This window comes from Nomia melanderi, chromosome 10, assembly GCF_051020985.1.
Source record: "Nomia melanderi isolate GNS246 chromosome 10, iyNomMela1, whole genome shotgun sequence".
NCBI lineage: Eukaryota > Metazoa > Arthropoda > Insecta > Hymenoptera > Halictidae > Nomia > Nomia melanderi.
The window spans coordinates 6,578,981-6,591,313 of record NC_135008.1 but is presented as its reverse complement, the minus strand read 5'-3'; the positions used below and the strand labels follow the sequence as shown (position 1 = coordinate 6,591,313).

At 41.5% G+C, this 12,333-nt stretch overlaps 1 protein-coding gene across 1 annotated transcript; it reads right to left on the bottom strand.

Annotated features, from left to right (window-relative positions):
• Nucleotides 1–4,814: 4,814 nt before the first annotated feature.
• Nucleotides 4,815–11,991, bottom strand: Hand (heart- and neural crest derivatives-expressed protein). The gene is made up of 4 exons (XM_031982881.2): nucleotides 11,522–11,991; nucleotides 10,267–10,904; nucleotides 6,206–6,905; nucleotides 4,815–6,089 (listed from the first exon to the last, which is right to left on the bottom strand). The coding sequence occupies exons 1-3, from the start codon at nucleotides 11,604–11,606 to the stop codon at nucleotides 6,771–6,773; spliced, it is 858 nt and encodes a 285-aa protein (XP_031838741.1). The 5' UTR covers nucleotides 11,607–11,991; the 3' UTR covers nucleotides 4,815–6,089; nucleotides 6,206–6,770.
• Nucleotides 11,992–12,333: the final 342 nt, after the last annotated feature.

Here is a 12,333-nt window from a genome sequence, read left to right as displayed (position 1 = left end):
AGCACCATTAAGAGTTTTAAGATGACGCGTATACTCGTCAAACACAGTTAACTGGTTAAATTACTCTAGAAATTTTCATCGCCAGCCTCACTCGTCATTGTACGATAAGGGGTTAATCGTCGGAGAAAATTTCTGGTAAGATCGAACAAAGGTTCGCCATTAGCTGCGACAGCTTTGTTCCCGCGACAGCGAGCTCCAACAGAAGAGTGGTGCCCGGGCAATTAGGGGGCGAGTCGACACATGCACGGGCCAGTTTTTCATGAGCCAGCTAAGTGGCCGAGTCGTACTTAGTTGGTTGTACTTAGACTCCTCGTACGCGGACCTTCGATACTCGTCAAAGCAAACAAACGTCTGCTTCATGTTTTTTTCCTCTCGGTCAGCGTACGCGTGTTGGCGTGTCGCGCGCACACGCGAGCCTCCTCGTGTCGGTGTCTCGGAAACGTTCCCACGTGAGCGTGTCTTTCGCTTTTGTCTCTCGTTCCCTTTCGATGTTCGCCACGTACTCGGAAGAGGCTGGCGCTTCGACGACCATCCGTCACCCCGAATTTCGATAAGATCCGATAGTTCGTGAAATAAACTGCGAGGGGCGAAACTGTCAAACTTCGACGCTCACCGATCAGATCTCGACGCGAGTTCTTAATTAAATTAGCTTTCGGTCGCGATCCATCGCTTGCCGACTGTCGGAGTGTCGCTGATAACATCGGGAGAACGGAGCAGATCATCCAGATAGATGATCCGAATCCCCTAGCTCACGATCAATTAGACGAACGCGTGTTCCATTGATTTCTCTGTATACCTTCAAATTCTGGTTTCTTCGTGTATTACATCTCGTGCGATTCACAAGAGAGAAACAGATGTTCCGGGCAACATTTTGACAAGGAAGCGACGATCTCTTCGCCTCTACTCAGAATAACCGAGTTCCTTGGACACCGCGGAGTGTTTATATCGTCGATTCGGGGCTCGTAGGTGTTCTGGGCTTCGTCAAGGGAAGAGTTTACACAGCGGCACCGATTCACCTCGTGTTTAACACCTCTGCCGGCTTAGCGCGTGCCTCTTTCTCCTAGCGACTTTCTTTCTCAGCGGTTTTTGCTAGGAACACGTAGAATTTTGTAGGAAATTGAACGACCGCAGGTTTTATTTCTGGTAGATAAGGTACGAAGGGAGGAGATAATATATGATGCAGTTTAACCCCTTGCCCTATTTATTTTCCAACCGTGATCGATGCAATTTCATCACTAATAATGTGAGAATGAATGCACGAATGGATGATGAGCATGCTTGGAAATAGATGAACAGCGATTATGCATGTGCGCGTGAATGTTCACGGTGTTTGGAATATTCTAGAATATATTGATTTTTTGAATTATTGTTTTCTCGTCGCTAATGATATTCGTATTAACACTAGAACTACCGAGCATTTAATGAGATTAACATGCAATTTCCATGAAAATTGTAACGATAGATTATTTTCAGTTTCTTCAGGCATTCATTGTAGTACTGAAATGAAACTATTTATTTTCAAAATCATTTCGAATGTTCAATGCTTCGAAGATATCAATAATTGCTAAATAAAAAAATCGAAAACAGTCATTTTGACTGGTACGGTAGTTCTGGTGTTAATGAATCTAGAATATTCAGAATAAACATGAAGTTAATGCATGGCGACGGAAGAATGTTCTGGAAAGTGAACAACCGAGATGGAAGTATAAGATTGTATAAATGGAGGGTGCGCTTGAATTTCGGGGCATTGTGTATTTTGACGAGCCGCGTATTAAAATAATGAAGTCGAGTTGTGCGAGCGTAACGACGAGTAACTATAATCAGACTCCTTAATAAAACGCGTGTGTACCATTTTCTATTAACCCTTTGCACTCGACAATATTTTTCATTGAAAATATTCATTCCTTTCTGACCGAATATTAACGATATTCTTCGCAACTAACACAATTGATTATCTTCTGTAAATTAAGAGACAGAACTATTTTACTTCGATGTTCTATGTGTTGATACATTCCACAAGGTTTAATATTGAATTGAAAATTTTATAAGTTTGCTGCGTCGAATCGACTGCAAAGGGTTAAAATTTAATTTAGTGTACGTGTATTATTTCGCGTAAAGTATTATCATTTCCTACAATAAGTACTGAAAAAAGAGAAAAATTCTATGCATGTTCTATGACTCCGTTTGCCCTGCGACATAATCATTGATAACAGAAGAATAATATCTAATTATAACTCAAGGTGATTGAGTAACATTCGTGTTTGTTGAATTCTATTTAAAATCTCCACCGCGAGTCTCGCGCGTTGTAAGGCAAGGGGTTAAGATGCAAACTGGAGTGTTTACAGGGCGGAATCGTGCTGTAGGATACGTTCCGGAGCCGAGCGACGGGTATCTGCACGTAATGTAGTGCCACTCGACGCGCATTCCGATAAACAAACAGTCATCAATCGGTCTGCCGGTATACCGGCCTTCGGGTGTTGCCATCGGTCGGCCGGCCGTGATCGGCCCAAAGAGGCAAGAGGTTTTTGCGCGAGAACGAGCACGCTCGAGCCTTGACGTTTCTCGATTTAATCGACGTTAGTCATTAACGCGAGCTGGAAGGGGAACGCCGCGGGATTCACTGTGAAACGGAGTAGCGCCGAGTCTCGGGCGTAATTTCCGATCCGGATGCGGATTCTGTACCGTTCGCGCGTTAATTGGCCAATCTTTTCGCGATAATTGCCTACGCAAATGTTGTTCACCCCTTGCCTTGCGATCTCCTGTCAGATTATCTTCCTCGGAACCGTGTTATTGCAGTTCACCAGAGAAAGAGGAATTCTGCGTTTAGCATAGAGATCGAATGCTCCCTAGAGATAGGTGATATTTAATTTCACCTTGAAAAGACACTCGACATTCGGAGGTATGTTAACCCTTTGCACTCGAGAGGAGTCAGAGTCGCCATTTGCTTTGATACAGCAAGGTTCTAAAGTTTGATATACTGTATTAAATTTCATTTCACGTAATTATCCATGAAACGTTAAAATAGAATAGTTCTTGATTTCTATAGTGTTTATATTAATCTTAGTTGATATTTCATTAGGAAATTAAGATATCTAGCGAAACAATTTTCGAGTGCAAAGGGTTAATATTCTTTGACGTGGCGGAGACGATATTTGAAACTAACTTGAAGGAAAATCACGAGTACATTGAGGAACAAGGTTATTTTGTTCCAATATTTCACGTATTGGGGTATTGTACAAAGTTCATTTTAACTTAAAATTATTTTCTCAGTCTAATCATTTTCTCAATGGAATTTTAGACATTTCTTATACTTAATCGTTATTGGAAAAGTCGAAAAGTCAATTGAGAATATACGACTAAACTTGGAAAATAACTGTAAGTTGAAAGATCAACAAATTTTGACACCTTCGGTAGAAATAGTGTTAAACATTACATATCAGATTCTATAATTTCCAATTTTTATAATCACCTCCAAAGTGCAAAGGGTTAATAACGAGTTAACACGTTGCTTACTGGCAAAGAGAAATCTCGTTTTTATATAAAGACACTTAGCTATGCAATTTTGCTAATTACTATAGTACCTAGAAAAATATGGAATTTGATTCAAATCGATTATCTATAAAATACATCACGTAACGATATGATATCTGAGTTTTTGTATGTATAGCAACATAAGTTGATCTCACTGAAAATTTCCATCCGAACAATTCAGTTTTTTGAAAAGTAGCCGGGTACGCAATGTGTTAAATTACCACTATTAGCTTTTCCTGACTGAGCAAGCAAGCTCGAATGCCTTTCGATCGATTTGTTTAGCGAACGGTCGCTCGCCGGTGATGTCTACACACCAACAATGTCGTCATCAACCGCTTATCGATTCGCTAAAACATCGGAGTGGCGTCAGAAAGAGATGTCACCGAAACGTACGGCGAATATTTAGTCTCGATAAGTCATCGAGCGACAGTTCGTTTACCTTATGCACGGTAGAACGATAGCTGCGACAAGCGTGCAATGGAAGCTAAAGTTCGACAGCCACCTTTCGCCATTCTTTTTGTAATAAACACTAGGACGAACCGCGTTTTCTTTAGAATCTCGCATCAGAGACGCGCGAGGATGAACACTGGAACTAGCAAGCAGTTAAACTGTCTTTTTGAAATTTCTCTGTAGAAACTAAATGGTTCCTTCTCATTGCAATGACTAAAAAGATAGAAATTATCTCTAACAATTTATTAACACTAAAACTACCGAGTTAAACTGACTTTTTGAAATTTTTGCGTAGAAACCTCAACAGAATTATTGAGACTCCAATTGATTTGCATAGTTTCTGTATTACTAAATCAATTTCTCTAGTAATTTCTCAGAGAAGCATCTGTTATCTTTTCAATAACTGGAAAAAAGAATTTGTCGTTTTGAAATTTTTGTGTAGAAATCTCAACAGAATTATTACTCCAATTGATTTGCATAGTTTCTGTATTACTAAATCAATTTTCCTAGTAATTTCTCAGAGAAGCATCCGTTATTTTTTCAATAACTAGAAAAAGGAATCATGAGTCATTTCGACCCATCCGGTAGTTCTAGTGTTAAGAAGACAGCACGGATCGAGCACCGGCGCCAGGACATCCAGGAAATACGAGATCGCCGACGTTGAACAATGCTTTCCCAGCGTGTGGCTCGAGAGAACACGTTTCACTCGCAACGAAACGCTCCGACCAAGGGAAACATTCGATGTCACAGCTATCGAACCCGTCACAATGACGGATTTCGGATCTCCACGTCGTCTCGACGACGTTTCCGACGAATCGCGCGATCCTGGGCGCGCGGGGAATGTTCAGTTGGATGAAACAAGAGGGAGAGATGAAATTTACGACACTCCGTTTATTGCTAATGACTTTTTATACATCGCTGACACGACACTTTATACAAAAGATTCCAAGTACCTCCGCAAACCGTTCGGGTTCCTAGATTCTAATGAACGAAACCCGAGTAGAAGCTACTTCGTAATTATATTTTACTCCTCGCAGAACCCTCGATGGGTTGATGGATATATATGTTCACCTTGTATAATTCGATAGCCCTCTGCATCCCTTATTTTCCCGCGCCAATCGTTAACCCCTTGTCCTACGAGTTAGACTCAAGATTTTCAATGATTCAACAAATCTATGTATTACTCAGTTCATTCGAATTCAAAGTAAATATTATTCCTCTGTAATCAATTATACTTATGAAATATAGGCATATGCAATTTTTCTCTTTTGCCAATGAATTATTAATGACGAAGCAGCCGTATCGGCCAGAGTTGAGAAATGTATCATAGGCCAAGGGGTTAATTAAAACGTTTTACTAGTGAATATTCCGATCGTTCTAAAACTAGAGTTTAGAAAGAATATTCAGGCGTTACACTCTCGCGGGTAGAGTGTTCTAAATCGAATTCATTCGGAAATAATTCGCTTCGATTGCTCGAACGCTGATATCTCGGCGCGCAGCTCGTCCCGACGGAAAAACCGACGCAGAAGGCTAACAATTAATTATCAACTACGTAACAGGACACTTCTATTTACACACGTGACGTATCACGAACGCGTATTTACAAACGATCGCCTATTCCTTTTTTTTACAGCGGACCCGACGACGCTCATCTCGGCGGGACGAAATCGTCGGCGCTCCGTTCGACGTCGACGGTCTACCTTACGAAACGGACTATGATATGCTGTCGGGAAGAGGGAACGAGAATCTTTTGGCGAAGACGCGTCGTCTCTCTAGTCTGCTCCGAAAAGTTCGTAGAGTGATCATCGAAATCTGAGAATTATCGAAACGATACGATCATCTCGACGAGTCTACGTTGATTAACCCTTTGCACTCGAGTGGGGACTCTGGCGCGTGACTGAAGAAGGAAAGCACTGATGAATGTCGAAGCGAATGTAATATTGAAATTAAATGAAATGGCGGTGCAATATTGAAATCAAATGAAATATCAATGTAACATTGAAATGAAGTAAAATGGCCTCGATATTACGTTGCTAAGTGAAACAGCAATATAATATTGAAATTAAATGAAATATCAATGTAATATTGAAATTAAATGAAATAGCAACCTAATATTGAAATTAAATGAAATATCAATGTAATATTGAAATAAAATAAAATAGCAACGTAATATTGAAATTAAATTAAATATCAATGTAATATTGAAATTAAATGAAATAGCAACCTAATATTGAAATTAAATGAAATATCAATGTAATATTGAAATTAAATAAAATATCAACGTAATATTGAAATTAAATAAAATATCAACGTAATATTGAAATTAAATAAAATAGCAACGTAATATTGAAATTAAATAAAATATCAACGTAATATTGAGATCAAATAAAATACCAAAGCAATATTGAAGTAAAATAATGACAAAACGTCAATGTAACATTGAAATCAGATAAAAAAATAATATCCCTTCATTTACGTATGATCTCACGTGAAGTCAGTTCCAGTAAATGTACGTGTCTCGCCGGAGATGAATATTTCCAGTGAAAAATCGAGTGCGAAGGGTTAATCCTATTCGACTTTCGCGCGTTGCTCCGATACACGGCCATTCGAATAAATTAAATATCTTGAACGTCCCAGTTCTCCGGTACGAACGTCACCGACGTCCTTCGTTGCTCGCAATTCGATAAACCGACTCGACAAACTGTTCAATCCCGCGGACCAGACTTCCGTTCGGCATCTCTGGTCCGCGAGGCCGCAGTTTCGTCGGAAATAGATAGAGATCGGTGATTTTATTGTATTTGGCTAGCCTGCGACTCGTGCTTCAATTCGAGGGCCCACATGTGCTGCGGCCATCCGGTTCGTCCTTTGCCTTTCGACGATTCCTCGGCCATGAGACTCGAGACAGGGTGCAAACACGACTCGTTCTGCAATGAAAATCAAGACACATGTTTTTATTTTACGGGATATTCATCGAGAGAGATACCGGTTCATTTGTAATCGAGTAAGATGAGAATTATAGGTAAAGGTCGAGGACCGTTCGAAAGAGAGAGAGAGATCACGGTTCCTACGTGGGTGGCGAGGAATCGCAGAAAATAGGGAAAACCACAAACCACAGGGTCCGATGGAAAAGCGGATCCCCGGAGTCGGCGTTATACGAAGCAATTTCAACTAATGATCGAAGATCAGTGATACCTGGCCGATCCGAACCGCAATCTCCGTTCCCTTCATCACTTCGAAATTTCTTTTCCTCGTGTCCGTCGATATCCTGTCTGGTTCTGTTGAAAACACGTCCGTCAGTGGAACTCGTCACGCAGAGGAATGATGCTTGTTTGTTAGTCGGTCTACTTGTTGTCTAATTGTTAACACATTGCGTACCGGCTAATTTTCAGGAAACTGAATTGTGCGGATGGCAATTTTCATTGAGGTCAACTTATATCACTATACATGGAAACACTCAGATGTCATATTGTTATGTAATATATTTTAAATATATAATCAATTTGAATCAAATTTCATATTTTTCTAAGTACTATAGTAATTAGCAAAATTGCATAGCTAAGTGTCTTTACATAAAAACGAGATTTCTCGTTAACCGTACGCAATATGTTAATACGTGAACTGCCACGGTGGTCAACCGATAACCGGAGCTTTCAAATTACTCGAAAATTAGAATTCGTAAGATAACTGAATGAAAGTGTTTAATAACGCAAATGACACAGTGTAACCTAATGATTGTCTACCAAATAATTGATAATTATACCTTTTTAGTTTTGCTACAAAAGAATAAGTGATATATAAAGCACTAAAGCTTTTCGTGGCAATTAACGTGTTAATTATACCATGTTTCGCTAGAAAGGGAACTTTTAAAGTTCTTAACACTAGATTTACTCATGTTTATACATACAATTCATATAAATCGCGAAAATTGTACCTTCAAAGAGCATTGCAATGCGTATTCGCATAATTGAACGAATCAGAATCGATTTAACACGTTCTCTACTAGTTTCCTCAATTATAAAATTTGTCTTCACTCCAATAAATCTTCTAAAAATATAATAAATTTTCTTCAATCCAATAAACCTTGTAAACAAAATATTAGAAAAATCAAACTGAGTCATTGACTTCCTAAACATACTGTCGTACTTTATAATTTCTAATAACAATATCTACAGGATTAATTTCATCTTCATTATGTAAAATATAAGATTACGGCCGTCACAAATATGTGAGGCTATTACAGAACGCGTTAAACTGTTACTAAAGTTTAAAAAATCCCATGTCCGTCGAATTTACGGGTTCCGTTAAACCCCGGTGCGCCACCTTTCTTCGACGCGGCAGTTGAAGGGTTAATAAATCTGAAATTCTAACGGGTCTCTTAGCAGCGAGCTGAATGTTCGACGCGTAACGTTAACGAAGTTCTACCCGCGACGCATGAAAGGCCAGTTAGTCGCGTCTCGTTGAAATCTTGCGGCGCGCAAATAAGATGGGAATCCGCCTCTTTTTCTTTCTCGACGGATCTCGAGGCACGATGACGAGTTTAAGGTCGAGTGCGCTCGAGCGGCGACGAACGAGGCTCCAATTAAAGAAGGCGATGTTTACTCGCGGGCAACGCTTACGAAAGTGTTCCGAGAGATTCGGGAAAGTCCACGAGGAAAGCGTAAATCCAAATCTGAAGTGCACGCTCTCGAGGGACTTTTCCCGTGAAACTAATCGGCGTTGGTCGAGTACGTTGTTTGAGGTGATTTCAATTAACTCCAACTTAAATATTCAATGTCAGTTAACGTTCGACGCATAGAAATCGACAGCTTCACCCTGTGAACTGTTGCGTTCTTTACTTTCAACCTTTTGCACTCGACTGTGCCCTTTAACCGGTGAACATGTTGAGTGCCGTACGATTTTGCCGAGAAAAATATACAAAATGAAAATAATCTAATATCAAACTATGTAATTGAAATGCGTTATTATTACTGTAGGTTTATCTTGTCAGAAAGGTTTGCAAATAATCATCGTTTAATTGAATAAATTATAGTAATTCGATTTGGTTGAGGTCACCGGTGATCCAACGTGTTAAATGCGGAATTTAGTTTGAAAAATCTCTTATTGTGCGCGCAGTAAAATTAAATAGTGAAGTGTATACTTGTTAAATGCAGGCCAAATGCACTTAAAATGTATCTTAACGAAAGACTAAAGGAAACGGAGAAGAATTACATGTCTCAAAATATAAATAATCCATCGTTGAAAAAGTTAGCACCATTAAGAGTTTTAAGATGACATGTATATTCGTCAAACACAGTTAACTGGGTAACACGTTGAATGTCGCACGATTTCATAGAGCAAACTACACAAAATGGGAAAATATGGTACTAACACTAGGTTTGCGCGTCAATTTGACGTACATTGAATTTTAGAAATATTATTCAGTTAACGTTCACGTCGATTTTGATTTGTAATAACCTTTGAACCTCTAATTTTCAAAATCTAAATGAACGAACAACAATTTTTATAAGATCAGCAGAATAAACTATACAATAAACCTTTGTAAATCTAGTGTTAAACGATTTGATTGAATTCCGTTATTACATCTGAATGTCACCGCATCATGCATTATTTATAATATAGAAATGTTGTCAAATAACCCTTGTTTAATCGAGTGAACTATAGTAACTCGATTTGGTTATGTCACCGGTGACTACCATGACATTCAACGTATTAAGAATTACATGGAAAAAACCCTTTACATCCGAGGGCTCTGGAACGGAGCTATTTAACACTAGACTTTTTGTTATTTTACTATAAGAGTCATAAGAATGCATTTAGCGAGATTTCAGTCGGATTATCTCTCATCTTGCTACTAAATCAAGTTACTTCGTAATTTCTTCGAGTAGCATATCTTTTCAACAGTTACGAAAGAAGAAATCAAGACTGTATCATTTTGACACATCTGGTAGCTCTTAAATCTTCTCACTGAATATATAACACTTACAAATACCAATAATCAATAAAAACGCCAAACACATCAGACTTCTCTATTCTATCAAAATTACTTCATTTTGATCGTTTTGATCCATCTGGTAACTCTAGTCTCAAATCTTCTCGCTAAATATGTCATAATATTTGCAAATATCAATAATCAATAAAAAAACCAAACACATCTATGACTTCTCTATTCTATCGAAATTACTTCGGTAACATAAGTGAAAAAGATCTTGGAAATCGTTGGTCCACAGGATCTCCCAAGAATCTCAATCAGCGCGATCGGTAGTCAATTCAATAAGGTGCACCAACCTGATTCGCCTGAGTCGTTTTGCTCCTCCTGCCGTGCGAGAGGATCTCCGCGCGGAAGGTCTGCGGTTCCTCGCCCTCGTCGCTCTCGAGGACTGCCATCAGGTAACCGATGTAGGAGGCTGCGAGCCTGAGTGTCTTGATCTTCGACAGCTTGGTGTCCGCCGGCACGTTCGGGATGCAATCCCGAAGATCCGCGAACGCGTTGTTTATGCTCTGCGTCCGTCTTCTCTCCTTCTTGTTCGCGGTGTTCCTCCTTTTCGGTCTGACCACCAGGCCGCCCTCCCTCACGCCTTCGCGCAGGTGCTGCTGGAACCCGCTCTCGACCTGGCTCATCGACGAAACCGCGGAGTAATCGTTGTCCCTTCTGTGGCTCTGCGGATGATGATGCGGGTGGTGGTGCAGGTGATGATGCGGGACCTCTTGCTGGGGCTGATAGATCAGGTTAGGGTAGTGCTGGCTCATAGAGGGGTGAGCGAATTGCTGCAGAGGGGAGTAGCTCGTCTCTTGGACACCGATCTCTTCGATCAGGGGTGGCGTCGAGGCGGTGGGACTTCCTGCGCCGGAACTACCCCCGGAGATCCCGGAATCCGCACCCCAGTACGTCGATTGGCTGTCCGCGTCGGGAACGTTCAACGGACCTGCACCGAAATGGTTCCCGTGTTATCGCGTGTTTCGCTTACTGGTCGATTATCATTGATGAGATTGGTGAATTTAGGAGTCGACGAGTGCAACGGAGACACTCGTGGAACGCGTGGATGGAATCATCTTCCGTCGCTGGAGGAACGTCGAGCCGACGTTCCTGCGGATGATCTTGTAGGAACACTAGAACTACCGGATGGGTAAAATGACCCATTCCTGATTTAATTTTTCCAGTTACTCAATGCTTCTCTGAAAAAGCACTGGAGAAACTGGTTTAGTATTAGAAAAACTGAAGCCTCAATAATTACTGTTCAAATTGCTACAGAACAATTTCGAGAAGACAATTGAACTCGGTAGTTCTAGTGTTAATTCGAGTATCTGTTTTTAGTGAATACGAGCCTTGTTTCAGTGAAATGACGCATGTTTCTTAGTTATACGTTTATCGCTAATGACAATGCAGCAGATAGATAGAAAAGTAGGCAGCGAAGTGAAAGCTTCGCAACTAACAATACGAAACCACCCCTTCCCCGGAATCCCAAATGTCTACAGATCCCAAACTGACGACTCAAGGCGCACCTTTCGAATCAATTCACCCTCCACATCCACTCCGACTCACCGTAAGGTAGCTGCGTGACATAGTTGTAGGGTTGATGCCACTGTGGATAGTAATCCGGCTGCGACTCGTAGCCCCCCAGCATCATCGCGCTCGTTTTCCACAAACTGTCACACGGTGCACAAGAATCCAATTCGATCGGAATCAGTTCGTCCCGCTGTCCTCCCGCTGGAATTCTTGACAATCGAACCGAGTCTCAGAAGTGCGCCATCTGCGTCGACTAACGGTTCGAGGAACGTTCTCCGACAGGAATTCCGCCGATCGAAGGGACAGGGATCGTTTTAACGGGGACGAGTTCGCGTCGAACGTCGAGTTTGAGGGTTGAAACAACGGTTCCTGATCGGTGATTAGGATTCAAGGGCGACGGAAAACGACACGCGCGACACGACCCCTTGATCCAGGCTCGACGATACGTTTCCGGATGCTGTCCAAGTGCCACTGAGAAGGGAGCTTTCGGTTTTGGCGGAGGTCGCGTGTAGCGAGCGTGTTATCCGGCCGCTGCTCGAACGTTCGCAGTGGGTGTAGACAGGAGGGAGAGGGTCGCGGAGCCGGGTCGAAGGGCGGAGTCCCGTTTGGTCTACGCCCATGCCGGCTCCACTCGATTCAATTAGTAAATTGAACGGGAATCAGCGGCGGCGGGCCATGATTTAGGGTGCCGCGAGGGGCCGCAGCACCGCCATCGTATCCCCCGATTCGCGATAGACCGCGATTCGCTCGATCCTCCGCGCCAATCCCCCTTCCCGAAGGAACTCTCGCGATCGCGATGAAATTCTTATTTGGGTTATTCCACGTTCCGTGGACAGTGAGTAGGATTC